Source organism: Euprymna scolopes, chromosome 12 (assembly GCF_053919585.1).
Source record: "Euprymna scolopes isolate OS-2025 chromosome 12, ASM5391958v1, whole genome shotgun sequence".
NCBI lineage: Eukaryota > Metazoa > Mollusca > Cephalopoda > Sepiida > Sepiolidae > Euprymna > Euprymna scolopes.
This window is the reverse complement of record NC_136493.1, coordinates 137,899,479-137,922,520: the sequence shown is the minus strand read 5'-3', so window position 1 is coordinate 137,922,520 and position 23,042 is coordinate 137,899,479. Positions and strand designations below refer to the sequence as shown.

Here is a 23,042-nt window from a genome sequence, read left to right as displayed (position 1 = left end):
CTATAGAGACAATAAGTGCACAGTTTGATGTCAGTGTGGGAACTGTATATACAATTATTCGTGAGGAACTACAGATGCGGAAGATTTATGCAATGTTTTCCTGAGGGTGCACAGAGAAGATCAGAAAGAAAGATGTCATAACAGCAAAGAGATGGTCGAGCTGATGAATTTAGATACTGCAGTTCTTGATGCTCTGGTGACCTGTGATGAAATCTGGATCTACTGCTATGACTCAGAGACAGAGAGACAGAGTTCCCAGTGGAAGCATGCTGGCTTTCCCAGACTCAAGAAGGCCAAACAGACTAAATCCATCCAGAAACTTATGATGATTCCCCTTTTTTGACAGCACGGGCATAATCTACATGCACTGGCTTCCCACTGGAGAGACAGTCAACAAAGAATACTATGTTGAGATTTTAAGGGAGTTCAGGAAGAGATTCCGCTGGAAGAGGCTCACACTCTTTAAATCAGGCCAGTGACATTTGCACGAGTCCACAACTCCATCCTTGTCACAGACTATTTAACCAAGATGGGCATCAAGACAGTTCCTCACCCTCCCTATAGTTCAGACTTTGCTCCCTGTGACTCTTTATTTACTAAGTCCAAGGAAAACCTTAGAAGCTGTCGTTATGAGACAATTGAAATGAAAGAGGCTGTGATGAGGATCATTGACATGCTTACACAAGAGGACTTCCATGGGGCCTTCCAGAAGTTGTTGGAATGGTACAACAAGTGCATTGCAGCCGGAGAAGATTACTTCAAAAGGGACTAAAGTTTTATGTCTGTACTATTAATAAAAGTGCGCATACAAAAGTCTGGAAACTTATTGAAGGCCCCTCGTATATAGAACTTATCCTTAAATGGCAACAAAAGAAAAATAACATTTGACAAACTTTGAAAACTCAGGTATGGGATGAATTTTACTTGTGGTAACAGTATTTGCCCTGCCTTATGGTGTTATTTATGTTATTTGATTATATACATGTGTATTATATACATGTGTATTATATACTGTACTGTATTTGGTTACCAAGTTTTAATATGTACTGTATAAATTTTGCTTAGGCTTTGCCATCTGGTGATTTCATCTTACGATCCCAACCCTGGAATGGATTATCCCAGAGTTCTACTATATTGCAGAAATGATTGTAGATTTTATTAATGATTCCATATGGAACCCCCTTTTTTTGAGTCAACCTATATATGAGACATTTCTTGATTTGAATTTACAAATAAAATCATCTATATATATAAAAAGCAAAACGGCTGCATGCGTTTCTGTATGTCCAGCAAAGACTTTTTTTGTGGGGGGTTACTATTTTCGGGAACTTTTTTATACTCCCTAGATTGTAATATCTACGATTCGTGAACAGAGATCGTCTATTTTTATTTGAGCGACTTTTACAAAATTCATGCTATTCCGCCCTGTCGTGTGTTTGTTCGGCTTTTTCGTATAAAAGCGAAACTAATCAAAAGCGAATGCAACTTCCCGGCTTTCATGCCAGGGACGTCCAGAAAGCAGTTTTGATCACTGTGGGGTAAACCCCTCATATCAGACAATTGCTATTCATTTGGACACTCCCTTTTTGTGAGGAGTTGGTTTTCCCAACATCGTGGGGAAACAAATACGGCTGGTAGAAAGCTGAGAGCTTAACTGGCTTGCAGCCAAACTATGTGAACTCATTCACTTAACTTTCACTTTCTGCATTTCAACTTTTTGATCACTAAATTTGAATGCTTTTTACCTCCTGTCGCGTCTTAGAGCAGCAGTAAGATTTCAACTTTTCTATCATTTTCTTTTCCACCTTCACGTCAAGACTTCGACTTCGAGCTTGCTTGCCTGCCTACCACCACTTTTATTTTTTTCAAACACTTATAAACATCCGGGCACCCCCCACTAGTCTATTATATAAATCTCACCTGTCTGTTTAAATGTATGTATGTATGTATGTATGTATGTATGTCTGCCTAAAACTTTCGATAGAGGCGACGGATTTTCATGAGATTGGTATTGTTTTAAAGCTCGACCCTTCAGACGACAAATATAAAAAATTGGCTAAAAACATTAATTCCTTCACCCTCAACTGAGCACTTTTCTACAGGGAGGGAGGGGTTGTTTTTTTTCGCCGATATTTTCGAAAGTCATTCCCTTTTTTCAATTGACTAGCCTATATTTAAACCGATGTCACTTCCGGTTTGGCGATGGGCGTAACAGCAAAGACATCACATTTTTATTTTTTCACATTCTTTTCCTCCTTCATGGTATGGTTCAAGCCTGCCTGCCTGCCTACTATCACTTTATTATTATTTTTTTTTGCTTAACACACCTCCAAACACCTGGGCAATGCCGGGCACCCAGGCTAGTTTAAAATAAGAGTTTAAAAAAAACCCCCAAAAAACTCTGGACATTTACGACAAGCAATGCTAGTTTTTATTAAGCACATGATCTTCATTATAATGATACATGTAAGAGCTTTATTTTTAATATTTCAAATTTCAACAGTGCTTTTAAATGAATCATCAATTTACTAACACAACTTGTTCTTTACTAAGAATTCTCTTGAGAATTCTCACAGATTTAATGACATTCAGAAAGAAAAAAAAAAAAGAAAGGAAATTAAAAATACACTGATTTTCTCTGATGAAGGCAGCCACTGCAGTAAAATTTAAACTTAAAATTAAAAAAAAAAATACATATATTTGTATTGTATGAATTCTAACAGCTTTATTTTTCATCTATATATCTATAAAAATGAGAATGTGTGTGAGGACACTTCTCAACCTATATACTCAACAAATTTTTGATCTACAGACTTGAAATTTGGTATATAGGATATTCAGACATGTGGAAAAATTTAAAAACCATTTTCATCCAGAAAAAAAAAGAAGAAGGGCCGTTAAGGGGTCAAAATTGAAATATTTTGGTGTGGGAGTCATCAGATTTTGATCTGTTTACCGTTTCATGAATGTGCATGCGTGAATAATTCACATTACAGATTACTTATGTTAAGAATAAGTAATTTGAAAATACTTTTTAAAGATTGTGTATACCTGGAACTGTAGAGATTCGATGTCTTTAGCCACTGCGCCATGGGCTAGTGGATAATTAGTTGATAATGTGCAATACAGATGGCTCATACCCTTTGACTAGTGATAATGCTTTGTAATAAAAAAGACAGATTTCTCACTTTTCGGTAAATCAATTTCTGAAATTTCTTTTCGGAAACTCTGGCACGTTTGGACAAAATTGTGTTTGTTTTCATTTTGTGATTATAGCCTTTTCATATCTGAAACAAAAATGAAGTGTTGAAAATAAGAAGTCTTAATAAATGATGAACAAGCCGAGCATGCAGGGTACTCCTCCACGAGTGCAAAATTTACTTCCCCAGGACTAATGTTTGTGCCCCCCCTCCCCAATCAAAAGAGTGGTTATTGAGAAAAGTGCAAACAAATGAAATTATGAACAATTTGGGGGCAATTTTACCCCTATAATGGCCCCCCTATGGGGTGAGGGGCAACCAGAGTTATCTTGGAAAATCCGTTCTGGCAAAAATTTACTTTCACCAGGACTAATGTTCGTGCAGAATTTCAATAAAATCCAAGGTGTGGTTATGGATAAAAGTGTGAAAAAATAAACGGATGAATGGGACCAAAAAGCATTTTTTATGTACTAATGGACTACCACTACCAAGGCTAAAATCCACTAGAGGATAAAGATTAGTACGATTTTAGCTGGCTTATGGATGTGTGATTAATTCACAGGATGACTCAGATATTTGACATTTGCCTTTAAAACAATTATGCGGTAGTATGTAGGGAAACATTTCTAAGGTAATGTATTCCACAGGTGGGAAGATTTTTAAAAGAAACTCTGTTCATGGAAGTTCCATTTAATTTTAGATACACAGAGGAATAAAGGTGAATATAAAAACATAATATTCTTGCTTTCACTTTAAACAAAATCTAAATTATGATATTCTTCATTTGTGATATGAGAAATCTTCCCTAATACATTAAGAAAAGTCGGTCAGATTCTCAAATTTAGAATGCTATAAAATTTTATCTAACATATCGATATTTGATTCTAACAAACCTGGAAATTTTCAATCCGTGTTCAATACATAAAAAATTTCAACCAATTTCATTGATTATATATTTTATCTAACCTAATAATTCTTTCAGTAAGACACTGAGAGATTCACTGTTCATTTTAATTAGATCATAAACAAATATGATTATCCAATGAAATAGATCCATTTTTTTTTTTTAATCTGGGAAATAAAAATGGCGTCGAAAATCTGCTCGCTGCATTCAAACATGATGCTAAAACTTATTTCACTTCAAATAATAAGCAAACAAATGCTAGACAATTAACTATTCTATTTTACTTATTATTTACTTGGTTTCTTCTGTGTATTTCAACTTTAGTCTAGTCTCATATTTCCTATTATTTTTATCAGTAATAATTTCACTTATACCTGTCCAATCCTTCAATTGACTTAACACAATTTAACTTTAAATAACAAATCATAGGGATATAATGCTATAGATTTCTTTCTTTTTTTTGTTAAATATTTTTTTTTTTACTATTTGTCAATTTTAACAAACACATTTCTGCATTTATGTAACACCAGGTAGTGTCATTAAATGTTTCATAGTATTAATACTGATTAAGTTTAAGTACCACAGATCGAAAATATAAACGAGTTAATATTAAGTGTTTTTCAACTAATAATTGTGAAAAAATAAAACAGATGAATTATTGTTCTGTCAATATTTCTTCCCCATTTTCTTTTTTTATAACAACTTCATGAACAATTAAGGTCCTTACTTATCAAGGCCAGACGAATAACTTGAGAAGGGAGTACTTATTTACTTGGGACAGGAAAATAACTCTGGTAGGGTAGGATCTTTATTTATCCGGGGGGAAGGTGGGGGAGGAGGTAAAGCACAGACAAAATAATTTAGGTGGGATGGGGTTTTTATTTACTCAGGACAGATAAAATAGCTTAGAAATTCTTATTTAACTGAGATAGGCAAAATAAGTGGGGAAGGCGAGATCTTTATTTGCTGGGGCAAGCAAAATACATAGGAGAGGGTGCATTATGAAAGTTGTATGCATTCTAATTTAGCTAGAACTAATAAAATAAATCATTTTGTCAGTCTTTCAGATTTGAATGAGAAAACATTTCAACACAATTTTTGCCTTTTAAATGTTATTTCAGGAAACTGTTTTGAAAAGAAAAACATTGAAATTTTAAATAATAATTAATCAAATACTTTGAAATTGGTCATCACTGTCCACCAGTAACAACCACTAATAACACTAGGTGGTTGATTCATTGGCTAACTAGATAGAATGGGTGGGGAAGAGAAACTAAATTGCTTTCTTGCTGCAGAAATTTTCAGTTGTTTAAACAAACGTCGACATAAACCTTTAAAAGGAGGACAATATCAAGTATCCTGTTGCTGCCTTCGTAGGAGGGCAACAATGGTGAGTTGTAAGCGTTGATAAAGGACAAAAACGGTAAGATGATGGGAGAAGGATTAATTCCTTGCCAACAAGAAAAACAATCTAAAGTCAATCGTGTTATAAATATTTTTTTAAAGTGTCCTGCAAATAATTTTATGAGGAACAACTATGTTTTACTTTAATAGAATGAAACATACGAGTGGAAAGTCAGAAGAGAAGAAAAGAAGAAAAAAAAAGCGGGGGGAGGAATATTATAATAAGAATCTATTATTATTATTATTCAACTGTAGGTATTTTTCTTTGGGACCCCCAAAAAAATAATTGTGAAAAATTATATTACCGACATAATTGTATGGTTTTAAATTAATATTTTACAATGGTTCCAACCTTGTTTTTAGTCTGCACCCCTCAAGAAATTCCCTTAAAATCTTGCACCCCTTTAAATTTTTGAACTCGCTGTTAAATGTACGATTGGATTAAATCTATTCAATCATGTATTTAATGGCCACTTAATAACAATATTTAACTCTAAAATTAAAGAAGTCAGTACATTGCAAAGGAAAACAAAAACACAAAAGAGTAACAAAAGCCTATGTTCTATCTAAATATTTTGCACCTCTTGGAATATTGTCTCGCACCCCCAGTGAGTGCACGGTCCTTAGGTTGGGAACCCTTGATCTAGATAAATAGTGAGTCCGAACACTGGCAAAGCATACCTTTTTTGCTGTTGTCATTTTTGACAACTACACTAGACTTGAATACCATACATTTCTGTTAGGACAATAACAGTCATAGACTTGGACTACATTTCCGAGATACCATTTTTCTCATTGATCTTCTGTCTCAGTATTAGTACCTCGGTAGATGCCTATGTATGGATTTTTCTGACATGTATAAGTTGAACAAACAACAGACCCATCATCTTGGCCAGGCACAGAATCCAAGACGATCAAATCTCCTAACTGATTGCAACCCTTCATCCACATTCACAGCCATACATTCAGATTTAAGAAATTTTTCGCAGTGTTCTTTCACTTGACTGTTTGCTGCAAGAGTCATCCACATGCCAGCATATTTTTCAGTCCTTGATTTGTTTAATTTTGTCTGCTTGAGAAACAGCTGCTGAAGTTTTTGACTTTTGTAGGTAAAAAAGGTGGTCATTCCCTCAGACGCTAGAGAAGCAACCACGTTTGTATGGTAACCCTTTAGAATATCAGAGGTAAACTAACAGGTGCTACACCTTGCCCAATTTCTGAAGTATGGTAGTGTTATTTACATAATTCCTGCTTCTTACTTTCGCCATAATATTTTGGCCGTTGTATTCCCCCCACCTTCTTCAGGTGCTTTTTGTAATTATGGGTACAGGAATTTAAAACTGAATCCTTTATTCCAATGAAAATACATTGATCTCATTCTGCATTCGCTACCTGTTTAGATATGTTCTAACAGTTAAATTTACTTCCCCTGGGATTGAACTCACAATGTTTAAGCATAATTCACTCTAGAATATCTATTAACCAATGCTTTTATCCACTATGCTATGTGTCCGGTAGTTTTGTATAGCTTATTTCATACAAATCTGAACCTGAATGCCTACACTATCCTCGAATGTCTAATGTCTCTGTACAGAGGTTTGTCGGAGTAACCTGGCATGAGGATGTTTTTTGTTAAAATTAAACTAAATATTCAAAGCCACATGGTATTCGCAGCACAAATTAGATTTCTTTGCTATAACTAACCCTTTTATGATGAATGGTGCACCTTCTCCAAGTGATGTTACCCTCATTACTCTTGCATACTGTTATGGGCTGGGAGGAGCTGTCGGGGTGATCACCTCTGGTTAAAATCTTCGACTCTAAAATGGCACTTCACCCTACGTTCTCGTAACACAGAATAAAAATAAAAGAAAAAGATTTAAAGTGTATCAGTGCAGATTTGCGTCCTTGCGTCCTAGAATGACATGTTATCTATGGTTCATGAATATCTCATTTAACCTGAACAATTCAAACGTGAAGCAAGAATGACAACACATGGATAAAATATCATAAGGGTTTTATCAAGCATATGATTGAAATTTAATGTAACGCCTCAGTGGGCTGGGGGTGAGGTCGAGCAACGAGAAATTAAGCAAAAAAAAAAAAAAAAAAAAAAAAAAAAAAGTGGGCGTGGGGGGATAAAGTGAAAACAACTTGACGTGAATATCGTTCTGGAATAACAGTCCAAAAGAAAAATAAACACGTATAGAGGCGGGGTTTGGGTTTGGGAGCTGAGGTATTAGAAATGGGGTATTAACTGCCGATAGAATATGTCACATGGCCAGCGTAGCTTCTTTTTTATTATTATTTTTAAAAGTATGTGAACGCAAATACATTGCCTTCTGTAGGCTTTTCCAATTGGTTGACATTTTCTCTGAAACTTGTACGTGATGGGCGTCATTTTACATCATTCCATGTGGGTATCATTTCCATATAGATTTATTTTTTTCTGGCGGTCGAATATGAAGTTTCTTTTCATGGGGGCTTGAGTCCTTCATTTTATCCGCCATCATATCTGGTCACTGGTTACTTTCATTGCTTTTTGACATGGTGGCGCGAGGAATCTTTCCATCTGCTCACTCTTGGTGTTGGCCCCAAAAAGACCGTTTTTTTTTTTTTGTTTTTTTTTGTTTCTCCCGCTTTGTTTAGTTTTAATATAAAATAGCAGATATGTTTGTTTGAAAAGGAATTTGATGATTCAATTCTGTTTATGAAAATTGAATTGAAACAAGGTCAGTTAGAAAAACGAACAATAGCAAATTTTAACATATTGAAAAATAGGCTAGGCCGAAAATAGGCAAGATAATTCTTGTTTGCAGACATGTGTGAACAGTGCATGTTAGTCGAGCACATTCTCGGACATGAAGCAAACGAGACATGTGAGGCATTTTCAGGCCACGGGATCGATCAAGCATGTTTTTGGCCATGCGATGACGTCATGGCTGAGAAATGAATTCTCAATATAGGGCTAGTTTTAGATAGAGAACAGAGACAGAGTTAGACAGGAGAGTCGAGTCGGACGAATCCTCCTTTGGAAGCGAAGGGTTAGAAGTTGTAATCATGTAGTGACTTTGAATTTCTGGCTGTCTTCATTGACCGGTTGAAGAAATAAAGGAACATCATCATTTTGTAACTGCATCTTGTGTTGTGTCATTCTCAACAAACAAAGATAAAGTGAAATTGTATTCATATGAACTTTGTTTCTACACTCATCTTGATAATGAACATTGTGTAAACCCCATCTTTAAGTAATGTGTCTCTCCATCATCTTAAGAAATGTGTCTCCCTCCATTATAAGCAATGAAGCCCCCTCCTGTGATAAAAAAACTGATAACTCATCCCTCTCCTAATATATGTGTTAAGAAGAAATATGTTATAAGAACCACAGACTAAACTGTATAAATGCCTCTTTTCTTCTATCTATCTCTCCCCTCATCAAGGAATATCCCAGTCTCTCTTTAAAAGGTACCCGATATATGTCTCTCCAATATGAACACTCAACTATATAATATTTGTCATCTTAAAAAGAAACTACCCCTATGCAACACTCTTGCATACATACATTAAGTAATATATTTTTTATCCATGTAATTACATAAACATTTTGCCTTTCTTTTTTTCACAAGACTAAGGAACTTATTTTTTTGTAAAAATGTAGGCATAAAAGGTATTTAGCATTAATTCAAAACGAATTATTTTTGCTTAAAAACAATTTCTATTGTTTTTTCACTAATAAAAACAATATTTAAGTACAGTCATTGTAATTCCTTGCTTTCTGAGTAGACTAGTTTTTTCCAAAACGTTTCAAAAATATTTTTATTCACACTGGCTATGAAATGATAGAAGCTAGATAAAGATGTCAAAGAGCAGGTTTAAACTAATATCTTATATCAATTTTAATTCAGTCATAAGTTTTTTTGTTGTTGTTTTTTTATTTCCTGTTCTTCAGCAGGTTGATGCCACAATTCAGATTCAGGAAGTTTAAAAAATAACTTTTAGATTTTGAGATTTTCTACAAGTTTTGCGTATTCTTATCATGTCGTATCTTTCATGGGATTCAACAAAGAACCCTCTCTCGCTTGCCAACTTTTTGTCCGACATACATTTCAATCTTTGGAGTTCCATCAACTTTCTTACAATGGAACCACATTTTCATATTCTCCCGTTGGGGCTTGCCAACCATGAAACTTGAGTTTTTGCCAAACACAGACTGCAAGGATTGAACTTCAGAGAAATAAAAACTAACATGCATTTTAGTTTTTAATTAGCAGTTTTTACTTTTGCTAATTTACTCTTGTCCATTAAGAAGGTGATTTTTTTTACAGCACATTTTTGGTAAATGCAGGTTCTGCCTGTGCAGGGTTCCATAGGGCATAAGCATTTATAGATTTTTTTCTTTTGCACATTTTAAGATGCAACTTATTTTGTATTACTGTTTTCTTAGCTCTTTTACAGACTATTCTGTGTTGAAATTGTTTGAATAAAAATAATTTAAATTGTAAAGAAGTTTAATCTTTTTTATCTCAAACTTAGTGACTCTTTCCTTGAAAGCGTACAAGGCCAATAAGCAACCTACTACAAAATGGTGATCTCAACATGCTCCTTGCATAACTCTACAGATACTTGTAAATGTGCTCGACTGAGCTTCAATCTCTTGTTCCTTCTCATAAAAGCACAAAGAATTCAGCTTTCTATCACATGGCGGATCTGGAGGCATAAACCACGATAAACAATTCTGTTATTCTCATGGATAGTAGTAGTTTCTGGGGTGTCCAATGAAAGTGTGGCAGCAGGTTAAAGGTCAAAGTAGTTGTGTGAGTGATCATATTCTTGACAACGGACAAACGCAATGTCCCAATTAGCAGAGAACTCGTCCGTTTAAAGGAGTTAGTGTTAGGAAGGGCATTTAACTGTAAAATTTTTTGCTTCAAATAAACTATTGCTATTTCTAGTAAAGACCAGTACCAAAAGTCAGACATGTGCAAGCTATGAAATGGTGTATGCAATTTAATAGTGAGACGCTTTATCTTTCATACACACTGCATGAGATTTTTTTCATTTAACATTTATTTACTTTTTCATCAACTCTTCTGGTGTTGGCTAAGATTAATCAATATCATTCGTGTTTCAATTTTCATATAAGGAAAAGAAAATGTGTAATTCACAATGAAACTGAAAAAAAAAAACAAAACAAAAAAAAACCCCCAAAAATTAAAATGTAAGGAAGATAATTTTTTTTTTTTAGCTTTTAGTGAAAATAGAAATTACATTACATTTTGAGCAGTTTAGTTCATTATTTAAAATTATCCCCATTGTAATAACTTTCCTTGCTGGAATAATTATTTTTAGAAAGAAACTAAAGCAAAAGGCACTTTTTTAATGTAAAGAATATGCTACAACTATAAAGTGAAATTGCATCGGTCTGTCAGATGCAATGCCATTTAGGTCAAAATGGACTAAAGAGAAAATATGTTTACTTATATCTCTATATTATATCCATTTTAATTCATGCAGATTTTATATTTATCATTATAGAGCCAATTCTCTATTGATTATTATATTGTACCCAATATATAATAGTGATTTCAAAAGTTAATCAAAAATGACTTAGGTGCCATCAGCTAGAATCGAAACAAAAACATTTAGTGCTGCAGCTTTAGTAGTTAATGCTTGTGCTATCAACAGATGAACAAGGAAACATTAAAAATTAAGTGACTTTATTGTATAAATATATATTCCTGCAAATGTAGAAGTAACAGGTTTAATAGACTTATTCCTGCCAAGGTCATTATATTTTCCAATTTTGACCCTTTAACAGAGAATGGTCTCAACCAAACTGCTGCCAATTTTTGGTCTACATACTTGAAACTCGATATATATATATATATATATATATCTGAACGTACCATTCACTGGACAAAGCGGTGGAGGGCAGAGCGGTAGCTTTAGATATATCTAAGGCTTTTGACAGGGTATGGCATGAGGGTCTCCTCAGGAAAATTAGATCATACGGTATCACTGGTAGAATACTTAACATAATTAAATCCTTCTTAGATAAGAGAAAAATCCAGGTTGTCCTCGACGGTCGAACATCTAAACAATATGATATAAATGTGGGAGTGCCCCCAGGGGTCTATCCTTGGACCTCTACTGTTCCTGATATTCATAAATGACCTCCCCGACAAAATTGGCTCTGAGATGGGTATATATACTGATGACACCACACTCTATAACAGGCACGACAGGAAAACAAATGAACACATATCTAAAGAAATGGCAGAAACACTAGAGGATGACCTCCAATCTGTAGTGGAATGGGGACAAAAATGGATGGTCACCTTCAATACCACCAAGACTAAACTAGTTTCATTCAATAATTAAAAGAAACCTTCTCTATCACCTATAGCAATGGCCAACGACTTTATCTAAGAGTACATCTTTCAAACTCCTTGGCCTAACGTTCACAGGAAACATGAGTTGGAACAATTACATTGAAGGCATTGCCAGGGCGGCTGCAAGGAAGGTGGGCTCTCTCTACCGTGCTAGAAAACTACTAACACCCGAAAGTATCCTGTACCTCTATAAGGCCACCATTCGCCCATGTATGGAGTATTGTTGTCATATTTGGGCTGGTGCATCTGCTACTAGTCTCTCGCTCCTTAACAAGATTCAAAAGAAAGTCGCAAATCTGATAGGCCCTGAACTAAGCTTCAGCTTCTGTCCCATCGACGCAATGTTGCATCCCTCTGCCTGTTCTACAAGTATTTTAATGGTGAATGCTCTGACAAACTGCAAGCACTTGTGCCCCCACAATGTGAACACTCTCGACAAACCCGACAGGCTGCTAAATCCCACCCCCACACTGTAGAGATCCCTAGATGTAAAAGATCTTTCCACTCCAGTAGTTTCTTTCCCAGAACCGCTAGACTTTGGAATTCCATTCCAGGTCCCTGCTTCCTCAACTGTACTGACCTGCAGAAGTTCAAGTGTAACGTGAACCAACATCTTGTTGCCCAAATCCCTACATAGTACCCCAGTAGTTGTTGCCCCTGATAGTAGCCCCCTACACCAAAGTGGCAATATGCCTTGTTTGAGGTGAAAATGTAATAAAAAAAAATATGAGATTCAAATCTATGTAACAAATTTAATTTGGTTTTTAGCTGGTAAAAATAGATGTTAAGGGACCAAAATTAAATAAAATTGTAACTTGGCTTTCCACACATCTAATATATAAAAGACTATATGTCTGTCTGTCTCCATATTTTCAAACTATCTCTCCCGGAACTAAAAGTCACAGAATGGTTCTAGTGACTACAAATCATTGAATTTTTATAAACCATTCTTTTATAGGTCTTTAGCTGGTTAAAACAGATTTTAAGGAGTCGAAATTGAAAAAAAAAAAAAAAAATAGTCATAAATTTTGGATATTCATCTTATTAAAAATAAAGTAAGTTTATATGTGTGTCACGTTGGTACAGTGGTAACGTCACCAGCTTTGAATGATACGATTTTACTTTCGATTCTAGCTGATGGCACCCAAATACTTTTATTTTACTTTTGAAATCATGACTGTAATGAAATCTGGACAAATTAGAATATCATGTTTAAGTGTATTTTACAACAAGGGAAGCCCCCCCCCCCCACACCTAGTGTGCAAATATACATTTATATCTTATTTTTTCAAGTTTTTGTATACATATAGATTTAGGTCAGACTGTAACAAATAAGGCTGGAGAGTTATATGTTTTGGTTTCGATTCTAGCTGATGGCATCCAAGTCATTTCTTAAAACTTGAAACCACTGCTACAATATAATATTCAATAGAGTATTGGCTCTGTAATAATACGAAATCTGCATGAATTAAAATATATTTAAGCATATGTTACGACCGGGCATGCCAGAGGGAGGCACTACTACATATTGGGTACAATATCATAATCAATAGAGAATTGGCTCTATAATAATAAATGCAAAATCTGCATGAATTAAAATATCATACTTAAACATATTTTACCATTGAGCAATGTCGAGTGGCTTGCTCGTATATATATATATATATATACACTTGTGCCCGATATTATTCATACCCCTCGGATCTTTGAGATTTCTATAAGATTATTGCTCAAACCAGAAGGTAGACATTATTAAAGGGATTTCAAACAATAAATCAAGCATAAGCATTTAATTTAAACTCAACAAATAAATAAATTATGCAAGTTTGAAACATTATACAAAGAAAAACAATAATGGCACTAGTTCAAAATTATTCATACCTCTCTTACTAATAGTCAATAGCATGCCCTTTATTCTTAATAACTGCCTGTAACCATTTTGGATATTTATCTACAAGGTTTTTACAAGCATCAACACTGATTTTTGACCATTCTTCAATGCAGTAGTTCACCAAATCCCTCAAATTTCTAGGTTTCCGCTTTTTAACCTCAGTTTTCAATATGTGCAAGAGGTTTTCGATAGGGTTCAGGTCGGGACTCTGGCTAGGCCATTCCAAAACATTAATTTGATTATCCTCAAACCATTTCTTGACTATTTTGGCAGTATGTTTTGGATCTTATCCTGTTGAAGGACCCAGTTTGGTCCTAAATGGAGCTTCTCCGCATCCTGTCTAATGTTTTTCTGGAGTATCTCCAAATATTGCTCCTTCTTCATGGTTCCATCTATCTTGACCAAACTACCTGGACCACTAGCCGAAAAGGAGCCCCAAAACATTAGGCTACCACCACCATGTTTCACCGTGGGTATGGTGTTCTTTGGGTTGTAAGCTTCTCCTTTCTTCCTCCAAACGTAAGAAGCATCCATATGGCCAAACAATTCAATTTTTGTTTCGTGAGTCCACAAAATACTTGAGAAAACGGACTCTGGAGAATTCACATGGTTCCTAGTAAACTTTATACGTGCTGCAAGGTGTTTTCCGGTGTGCAATAGAGTCCTTCTTGGTCTTCTTCCTTTCAGACCATTTTCATGCAGAGTCCTTTGCAATGTTTGCCTTGATATTTTTATGCGAGAAGACTCCAGATTTTCTAAAATGTCCTTAGTAGTGGTGGTTGGATTTGCATTAACACTTCTTACAATATTCCTGGCGGCTCTAGCAGACAGTTTCCTTTTCCTTCCTCTACCAATCAAGTTGTTTGTTCTGTGGTGGCTCTGGAATTTTTTGATGATGCTCTGTACTGTTGCTGTAGGGACCTCAAATTTCTTGGAAATTGACTTGTAACCTAAACCATCCTTATGTGAATTCGCAATTTTAGTCCTAAGATCATTACTAAGCTCTTTTTTCTTCCCCATTCTAATAATTTTTATTCTTTTATTGGTTTTCAGTTGATATCATTTTAATTTCTGAAAAATGCAAAAAACGAAATGAAATTAATCAAAGGTTGTATAAAAGCATTCAAAATAAGAATCAAACAGGAAACAAACAGTCAGAAACTCGATTAATACTGAAAAAATAAGGGGGTATGATTATTTTTGAACATTGCAGATTTTATAAATAGCTGTATATTTCTTTTATTACAAGTATCCCGAGATTTTAAAATGACGAAAATGATCAGAAGAGGTTTATTAAGAATATGTATCAATATGGACGTAAACAATAAATTCTAACAAAGTTACACCTAATAAACTCAATTTTCAAGGAGGGGTATGAATAATATCGGGCACAACTGTATATATATATATTCAGAGATATAAAGACTCTCTGAAGAAGTCCCTCAGTGATCGCCACATTGACCACCAGTGGTCTACTTTCGTTGCTGATTGTGACATCTGGCAATGCACTGTCCACTAGGCTGCCACCTTCTTTGAGGTCTCCCGCACAGAGAATCTATGGGAGAAACGCTGCAGGAGGAAGATCCAGGAAGCCTCAGCAGCCGTACCTGATGTGACTTGACTGCAGCCGCTACAACCAAACCTGCTTGTCTTGCACTAGGCTTCTCAGCCACAAGTGTGCCTGCAGTCAACGTGGACAGCCCCGTTCATAGGATCTTAGTTTGTGAAGTCAAGCCAAGAAGAAGATATACATATATACACACACACATATATATATATATATATATATATATATATACACACACACACACACACATACAAGCTAGCTGCCTGTGGTTGCCTAGTTATACAATACACTTAAACATAATATCTTAATCTATGCAGATTGCGTATGTATTATTATTGGACCAATCCTCTATTAATTATTATATATTATGAAGAATAATTTGCCCAGTGGACTAATTAGTAAAAAAAAAAAAATATATTGATAATGTTCATCAAATTCCATTTGTATGTGTTTACAATAGGACGTCAGCTGATATTTGGGCTTGACGATGAATGCCCTGGAAAAGTCACTTCTGATTAATGTTTACTTTTTAAATTTGCAGACAAAAAATGATTCGCGGCGATTTTACAATGATACCGCTTTCATCATAAACTGGACTCATTAATAAGAAAAATTAAAATAAAAGGAGGTACACCCTGGCTTGAACAGGGGATTATTCGATCTGTAGTCGAATGCTCTCCCACTGAGCTATATCTCTAGATTACAATAAATGTTGTTTTTTTTTTTTTATAAAAAGAAATTATTTGCTGAAATTTTATTATTTCTCTTGGCCAATGTAATGTAAAATATTCCCCTATAAAAATTCTTTTTTATCTATAAGACTATTTTTAAGATCAAATTTTTTCAATTTTTGATACTTATCAGATGAATTTCTGTACAAAACATCTAAGAACACTGCCAGACACATAAATTACCTTTGTACGAAATTTGCAAAAGATAGGCTCAGCCATTTCGTAACTCTCTCTCACACAGACACATAGACACACACACACACAAAGTGACTTTTATATAATATATATGATGGACTTTCCTGTCTATTTCGATGCATAAGGTTCCGGCGACCATTTAATAAACCTTATGTTTAAATTTAGAGTGACATTTAAGACCAACTAATGAAATGGAACAAAAACCACAGACTGGTCAAGACTGTGGACACGTTGATCCGACACCCTTGGAAGCTCTGTTTCTTTCTCTTGTTTCTCGCAGCTTGAGGATGTTGAATGCAGAGAAATTCTTGATTCCAGTGTAAATTGCACTCCTCCAATCAGTGTGCACAACATTTGCAGCTGTAAGATTACTTTTCAGCTTATCCTTAAGCCTGAGCAATGGTCGGCCAATATTCCACTGACCACCTTCAAGCTGATTGTGCATGAGAATCTTTGGAATTCTATCGTCTTGCATCTGTACAACGTTACCAACCCATCGTAACTTTGCCCTCATGAGGAAACTCAATTGCATCAATATTACAGATCATTAGAAGATCAGCATTGGATCTTCTGTCCTCCTGGGTTAATCCACAGATTACTCAGAGACGTCCATTGTGAAAAACATCTAGCTGCTGTATCCGTCTACGATACAGGGTCCAGGACTTCAATCCATACAGAAGAGAAGTGAGGACGACAGCTTTGTACACTTGGATTTTGGTCTCAAGATGAATACCCATCATTCCAAAGATGGTGATGTAGTTTGGCAAATACGCTAGACGCTTTTGCAATGAGGAAATTGTCAATAGGACAATTTCCTCATCCAAAATTCTACTTGGATTAACTTTACTACCAAGATAGTTAAAATTCTTCACATACTTGCTCAGTTCAATCAACCCATGTGTGTGTGTATATATATATATATATATACATATATTAGAGAGAGAGAGAGAGACTTATTCCATTTGACAATAGACAGAAAAAAAGAAAGAAGGAAGCATTTCGCATGAATTGTATAAAAAAAAAGAAAATACTAATCCATGCTAATCTCAAAGAGTTATTTTAATCTGTTCAACAAGCGGATTAACTCTGTTGATCCTGATTGTTTCTCTCATAAATTCCCTGAGCAAACACATCGACATGCAGGAAATAAACAATCCGATATTGTGTTAAATTGTTTGCATAATTAAATAATAATCACAAAAATTGCATTTTGCTTATCTTATAATTGAATATTTTTAGATGGTCAGTCCGAAGCAGACTCATTTTGTTTTATTGGTATTTTTCAGGCTACTGTTGCCATCTTGAATTTTATTTTTACAATGTTTCAGCCAATCTAACCTCTAACCTTCAGGTGTATCTTGTTGAATTTGGGAATCTGTACGGAATTAAAAAAAAAAAAAAAAAAACCTTTCTTTAATTTCTCTTACAGACGTGATGTTGTCTGTCTTAGTCTTTTTTTTTTTTTTTTTTTATATATACTAGTGGGGGTACTCAGCGTTGCCTGGGTATAAAGAGGTGGTATACTGAAACTATTGAGCAACCAACCCCCAGCCCTAAAAAAATAAATAAATGAATTGTTTCAACGAAAATAACAGCGAGGATTGCTTGCGAAAAAAAAAAAAAAAAAGTTAGCCGCAGCAGCCAGGCTCGAACCTGTAATGCTAAGAAGAAAAGGAGGTGAAAAAAGCAAATGCGCTAGCTGTCTCGCCCACATGACTTGTGATGTCAAGAACAGTCGACATAACATGTTTTAAACATCGCTTGAGATCGCTAGGCATGAATAACTTGCAAAAAGTTGACGGTCAAAGAATAAATGTTTTTGGCTAATTTTTGGACATTTGTTGTCCAAGAGATTGATCTTTCTAACAATACCAATTTTGTCAGTGCTTGTTGCAGGTGTCAAAAATATTTGGCATACATACAAACACACACTGACACAGACACACACATTTTGCCTATTATATAATAGAAGATAAATACTATTATGGTAACAATTCTTCAAAATTGTCTGATCTATTTTCCGTTTCCTTTGTTCCAGCTTGTTTGACTAATGGTATCCAACAATTCGCCGTTTTACTACCTCATAATACAGCTTCCTATTTCAGTAACTTTTTCCTAAACACTGCAAGCTTTTGAAACTCTTTCTGCTGACTGTTTCCTCCTACCTACAACCTTGGTCTTTTCAAAACTAAGGTCAATACACATCTATCTTTGCAATAATCATCTTTTGTTCTTGTTAGCTCCTTACATTAAGTGGCTTCATACCTTGTCTGGAGCGATTTCCATGAGAAAAAAAAAAAATAAAAAAATAAATCACAGGGATAGCAAGTATTCGTTCCATCAGCTGTGACCAGGTAGAAGTTTTAGCTTGCAGTTGTATTCTTAGTATCACCCACACTGAGGATTGAACCTTTAATCTTCATCCGTTACTTTATCCGTTATGTCATACTACTTGAAGATCAGAGGTTACATCAGCCGCAATGTGAAAATAACACTGAAGATGAGAATAGGAGCCGAAATAACCTGACACTCATTAATCGTTATCCTCGAGTGGCTTTTAGACTTTGATAAGTCGTGACTACATTAGTAATAAAAACAAAAACAACCCCAAAACATAGTCCACATATGAAGCAAAAAAAAAAAAAAGAAAAAAAAGGCAAGATAAACTAGAAAAACAGAGCGTACTGAAAATTTAGGAAAACTTGTCACTCAGATTTAAGGGAAGAGTACTTGTTTTTACCAGTGAGCGATCATTGGTAATGGCTATCGAGAGAATTCTAGTGCATAAATAATAATAATGTTGCATTAAGCACTAAATCCTAAAATTATAATAAAAAAAATCTTTGTTTTTAAATTTGTTGTTCAATTTTTAGAAAGGGGGTTATTTTGCTACATAAGTTTTAATGTCACCCCCTTACCCGCTACAAAAAATAATCAAGTTGTGTTCACTTATCACGGACACTATTCTTTTGATGTCACAATTCTTTTTAATTTGAAAAAAAAAAAAAAAAATCTCATTTAATATCTATATAATAAAAGTGGACGTACGTGTGTCTAGGAGAGGAAGAAATAGGAGAGAGGAGTGACAAGAAGAGAGAGGGGAGAAGAAAAAAGAAGGGAGAGAAAAAAAGGGGGTCAGAAAAAAATGTGGGGAAAGAAAAAAAAAAAGAAAGAAGGAAGAACAGTTAGAAACATTTGAATCTGGTAATCTAATTTTATTAAAAAATCAGCTGAGGTTCCGAAAAGAGATAGCGTTGTTTTGACGCCTCCGACCTAGGAAATTAGCAGGAAGTCAACAGAAACTAAAGAATTTAGAAAGAAAAACATATTTTAGGCAGTAGGCACTGTTCAGTAAATACTGCAAACGATGCATAAAATATTACATCTGTTTAACATTTTATGTGGATACACGAAATCGACATAGCTTACTTTATATAGAGAGGGATTGTGCAGATGGCGAAACAAATATTTGTGTGTGTGTGTGTGTGTGTGAAAATTAATTTAGTGATAACACCAGATTCACACCTTCCTCTGCTATATAAAAAGAGGCAATTTATAGATTCACTCCCGTCTTTAAACCGATTACCCGAACTTAGGGGTAGTGATAGGATTAAAGGAGGGTCTTTATTTTCGTCAAGTTTTCAAGGGTGTTCACATGTAATCACTTACCGAAAAAAAAAAAAAAAAAAAAAATGAAAACAATTAGAGGCGGGCGTGATTCTATAAAATTACCTAAAATGTAGTAGCTATGCCCATATTTGGTCATGTCACTTCTAGTGCTTGACAAATAAGGTGGAAGAGAGCGATGCCAAAGAGACAGTATTGTTTTAAATTATTTTGCATAGCAATACCCCCCACCCGTCCCCATATACGCACATATTAAAATGATCTGTCACGATTCTACCTGCATGCATGGCGCAGTTAACAAATAATGTTAACATAAAAATAATATATTTCAACTAAAAAAAAAAACGCTGGTGTTTTTCTAAGTGGTCAAACGTTAGAGCAAATGCGGTATTATGGTGAAAGTACTTAGTTTAACCTCTATCTTGCCTTGAAATTTATTGCGCTTGTGGCTAATTTTTTATGTAAATTTTATAGCGAATAGATAAATTCTAACGAAAATAGATAGTTTCTTCGAAGTAATCTGAATGTTGAAGACCCCCCCCAAATTCAACTCACTGCAATAGTGCAATAATAATAATAATAATAATAATAATAATAATAAAAAACAATCGTGTTTTAAATCTACAAACACAAGAACGATCTATGCCGAGATTTAATAAAAGTATCATATAATTAATTGATTGTCATACTTATTTTTAGATTAAAAAATCCGATACCATATTTATAATTTTATGAAATAATTTCATATTCCTATTTATTTGTCCCACATCTTCAAGAGGGCAAAGTTAGGCATAAGGTTGTTTTTTAATGTAGGAAAAATTCAGCTCCTCACACACTCCGGATTGAGGATTTTCAATTTAATTTTTACGGTATAGTTTGTTTATCAAATTGTTAGATGAAAGTACTGTTAAGATGGGTTTCTGAATAATAACGCTATTATTTCAGCATGGTCTGTATTCTGCATAAGTACCGAATTACACATTTATTCATGTACGGTAAACATTATTTTGATCATCCATCGGTACATTCAGTTTGGCGGAAAACACTGGAAACTCAGCCCGCAAGGTTAAAGATACCAAATTTAACTAGTTTAATCAGCTGATATAACGGCACTATCATTACATCGGCTAATGAATCGGTCACATTTGACATTTTTTACCCAGCGGATTGAATTTCCAGCGTTTCGCGAAACTGAAAGTACCAATAGATGAATATATATATATATATATATATATATATATATATGTTTTTATTTGACTTTGTCTCCTCTTCATTTCATTTCAATGAGAGTTTTTTGAAATTCATTGAATCACAATTTAATATATATATATATATATATATATATATATATATATTTCTTACGGCGATGAAACGCTTAAAAATCCGTTTAGCTTAATTTCCATATATTTTCATAAATTACTATCTAGCTTTCTACTCACTTGAGCACAAAGTAAATACTGAATACATCAAATATCATATCTCTCATAACATTTCATGCGACATGAAATAAATATATTCGCTTACACGAGTAATTGAGCACTTCTTATTTCTCTATAGCACCGAATGACACTATTACTTATATATTTATAAATATATGATTATTTTTAAGTTGACTATTGATTAAAAACAACAGATGCTCTGAGAGACAAATAAACAAGAGATTAAAAAAAAAAAAGAAGGCAGACGATCATCAACTGAATCATCTTTTAACCAACAAAAAGACACATGTACAACACGACACGAGACAATCGCACTTCGTCAAGTAGATACAATGGACAGATAAGGTCATTTTAATAAAGTAAATACTTCACGTACCCAGATAAATAATCCAATGTTGACAGAGTGGACAGCTTCTAATCCATCAAACGAGTCGCCGGTTTCAGGTAATTTAAGAATGAAATAAATAACAAAAACTTACTGGCTTTTAGACACCATGTTTAGTGCAGAGTTTAGTCGTTAAAGTTCAGCCACAGGTTTCGTATTCCGTATTCAGAAAATCCCTTAAATATACAAAATAAAATAAATTATAAGGAGTAAAAAAAAAAAAAAAAAAAATTCTGATTATTTTGTAATTTATGTAAACCAAAAATTTTGAATTATTTATATTGCGTACGAACTTACCACTAAAATAAAATTATTGCAAAATCAGCGATTTCCATGTAAAAAAAAGTGAAAAGAAATCTCAAAAAAACTTAACACTTCATGCTATTAATTGGAGTGAAAACTTTTCTTGTATCTTTCCTCTCTTCCTTGCAACGCAGCACTTTTTTTTACGTGATCTGCTTGAGGAAGCAACACGAAATGTTTTTTTTTTTTTTTTTTTAAATCTTATCACACAAAGAAGAAGCCGGTGTGTTCGGTCGGACCCACCGGCCGAACCAGTTATAACCCCCCGCCCCCGTGTTTATCTTAGCAACCGGCAAGAAATAAATCGCGGATATCATTTGTAAAACAAGAAAAGAACAAAGAAAACTGGGTTGAAACACTGAGCAGATTAAAAAAAACAAAAAACAAAAAAAAGCAAACAAACAAACCTTTGCTTATTCAGATTGGCGCTCATTATGAGCGCCGCTCATATGGCGATAAACAAAAACGAATAAAATCTTTGGTACTAGTGCAAGAAGGCAAGTGCACTTATTGATCCACGTTGTAATAATAACTTTATTATTTAGAAAGCCATTCTTAACATGGGGATGGAAGGGTGTTTTATACCTATTCTGTATTTAATTTAATAAAAAACATATACTTTAATGAAACTTGAAAATACTATTTAAAAAATAGCGCGAATCAATAAGTGCACTCACTGACACTGCACTAGCACCAAAACTTTTATCGCATACCTACTTGTCACGGAATAAAAATAGTATATTCTAAAAATCACAAAAATTGATCAAGTAGTTCTTTTTATTTTCGAAAAAAAGAAATTGCCGTATTTTTTACCGATAAGTGAAGGCCGGAGCCATTTTTATATTCTTCAAATTTTCATTTTAACTTATTTAAAATGATCCTACAAAAGTAATATTTTCATTATTTGAAAATTTGGGGCTGTTTTACGATTCACAGAGGTACGAAAAACTTATAAAAAACAAAAAACAAATATATAATAAATAAATGTTAACCAAGGCAATATT

The 23,042-nt window shown here is 34.3% G+C and overlaps 1 protein-coding gene across 2 annotated transcripts in view; it reads right to left on the bottom strand.

The window, feature by feature from the left end:
* The window catches only part of LOC145291509 (protein O-mannosyl-transferase TMTC3-like), a 111,318-nt gene extending 89,027 nt beyond the window's left edge, over window positions 1-22,291 (bottom strand). Inside the window, exons 1-2 of one of the 2 annotated variants that reach the window (XM_080137477.1) lie at window positions 22,033-22,291; window positions 21,830-21,911 (exon numbers count right to left, since the gene is read on the bottom strand). In XM_080137477.1, coding sequence (XP_079993603.1) covers window positions 21,830-21,846 — 17 coding nt within the window. In that variant the 5' untranslated portion in view covers window positions 21,847-21,911; window positions 22,033-22,291. Of the gene's footprint in view, window positions 1-21,726; window positions 21,912-22,032 lie in introns of those variants that run through there. The other variant, XM_080137478.1, reaches the window with a different exon arrangement.
* Between the last annotated feature and the right edge of the window lie 751 nt (window positions 22,292-23,042).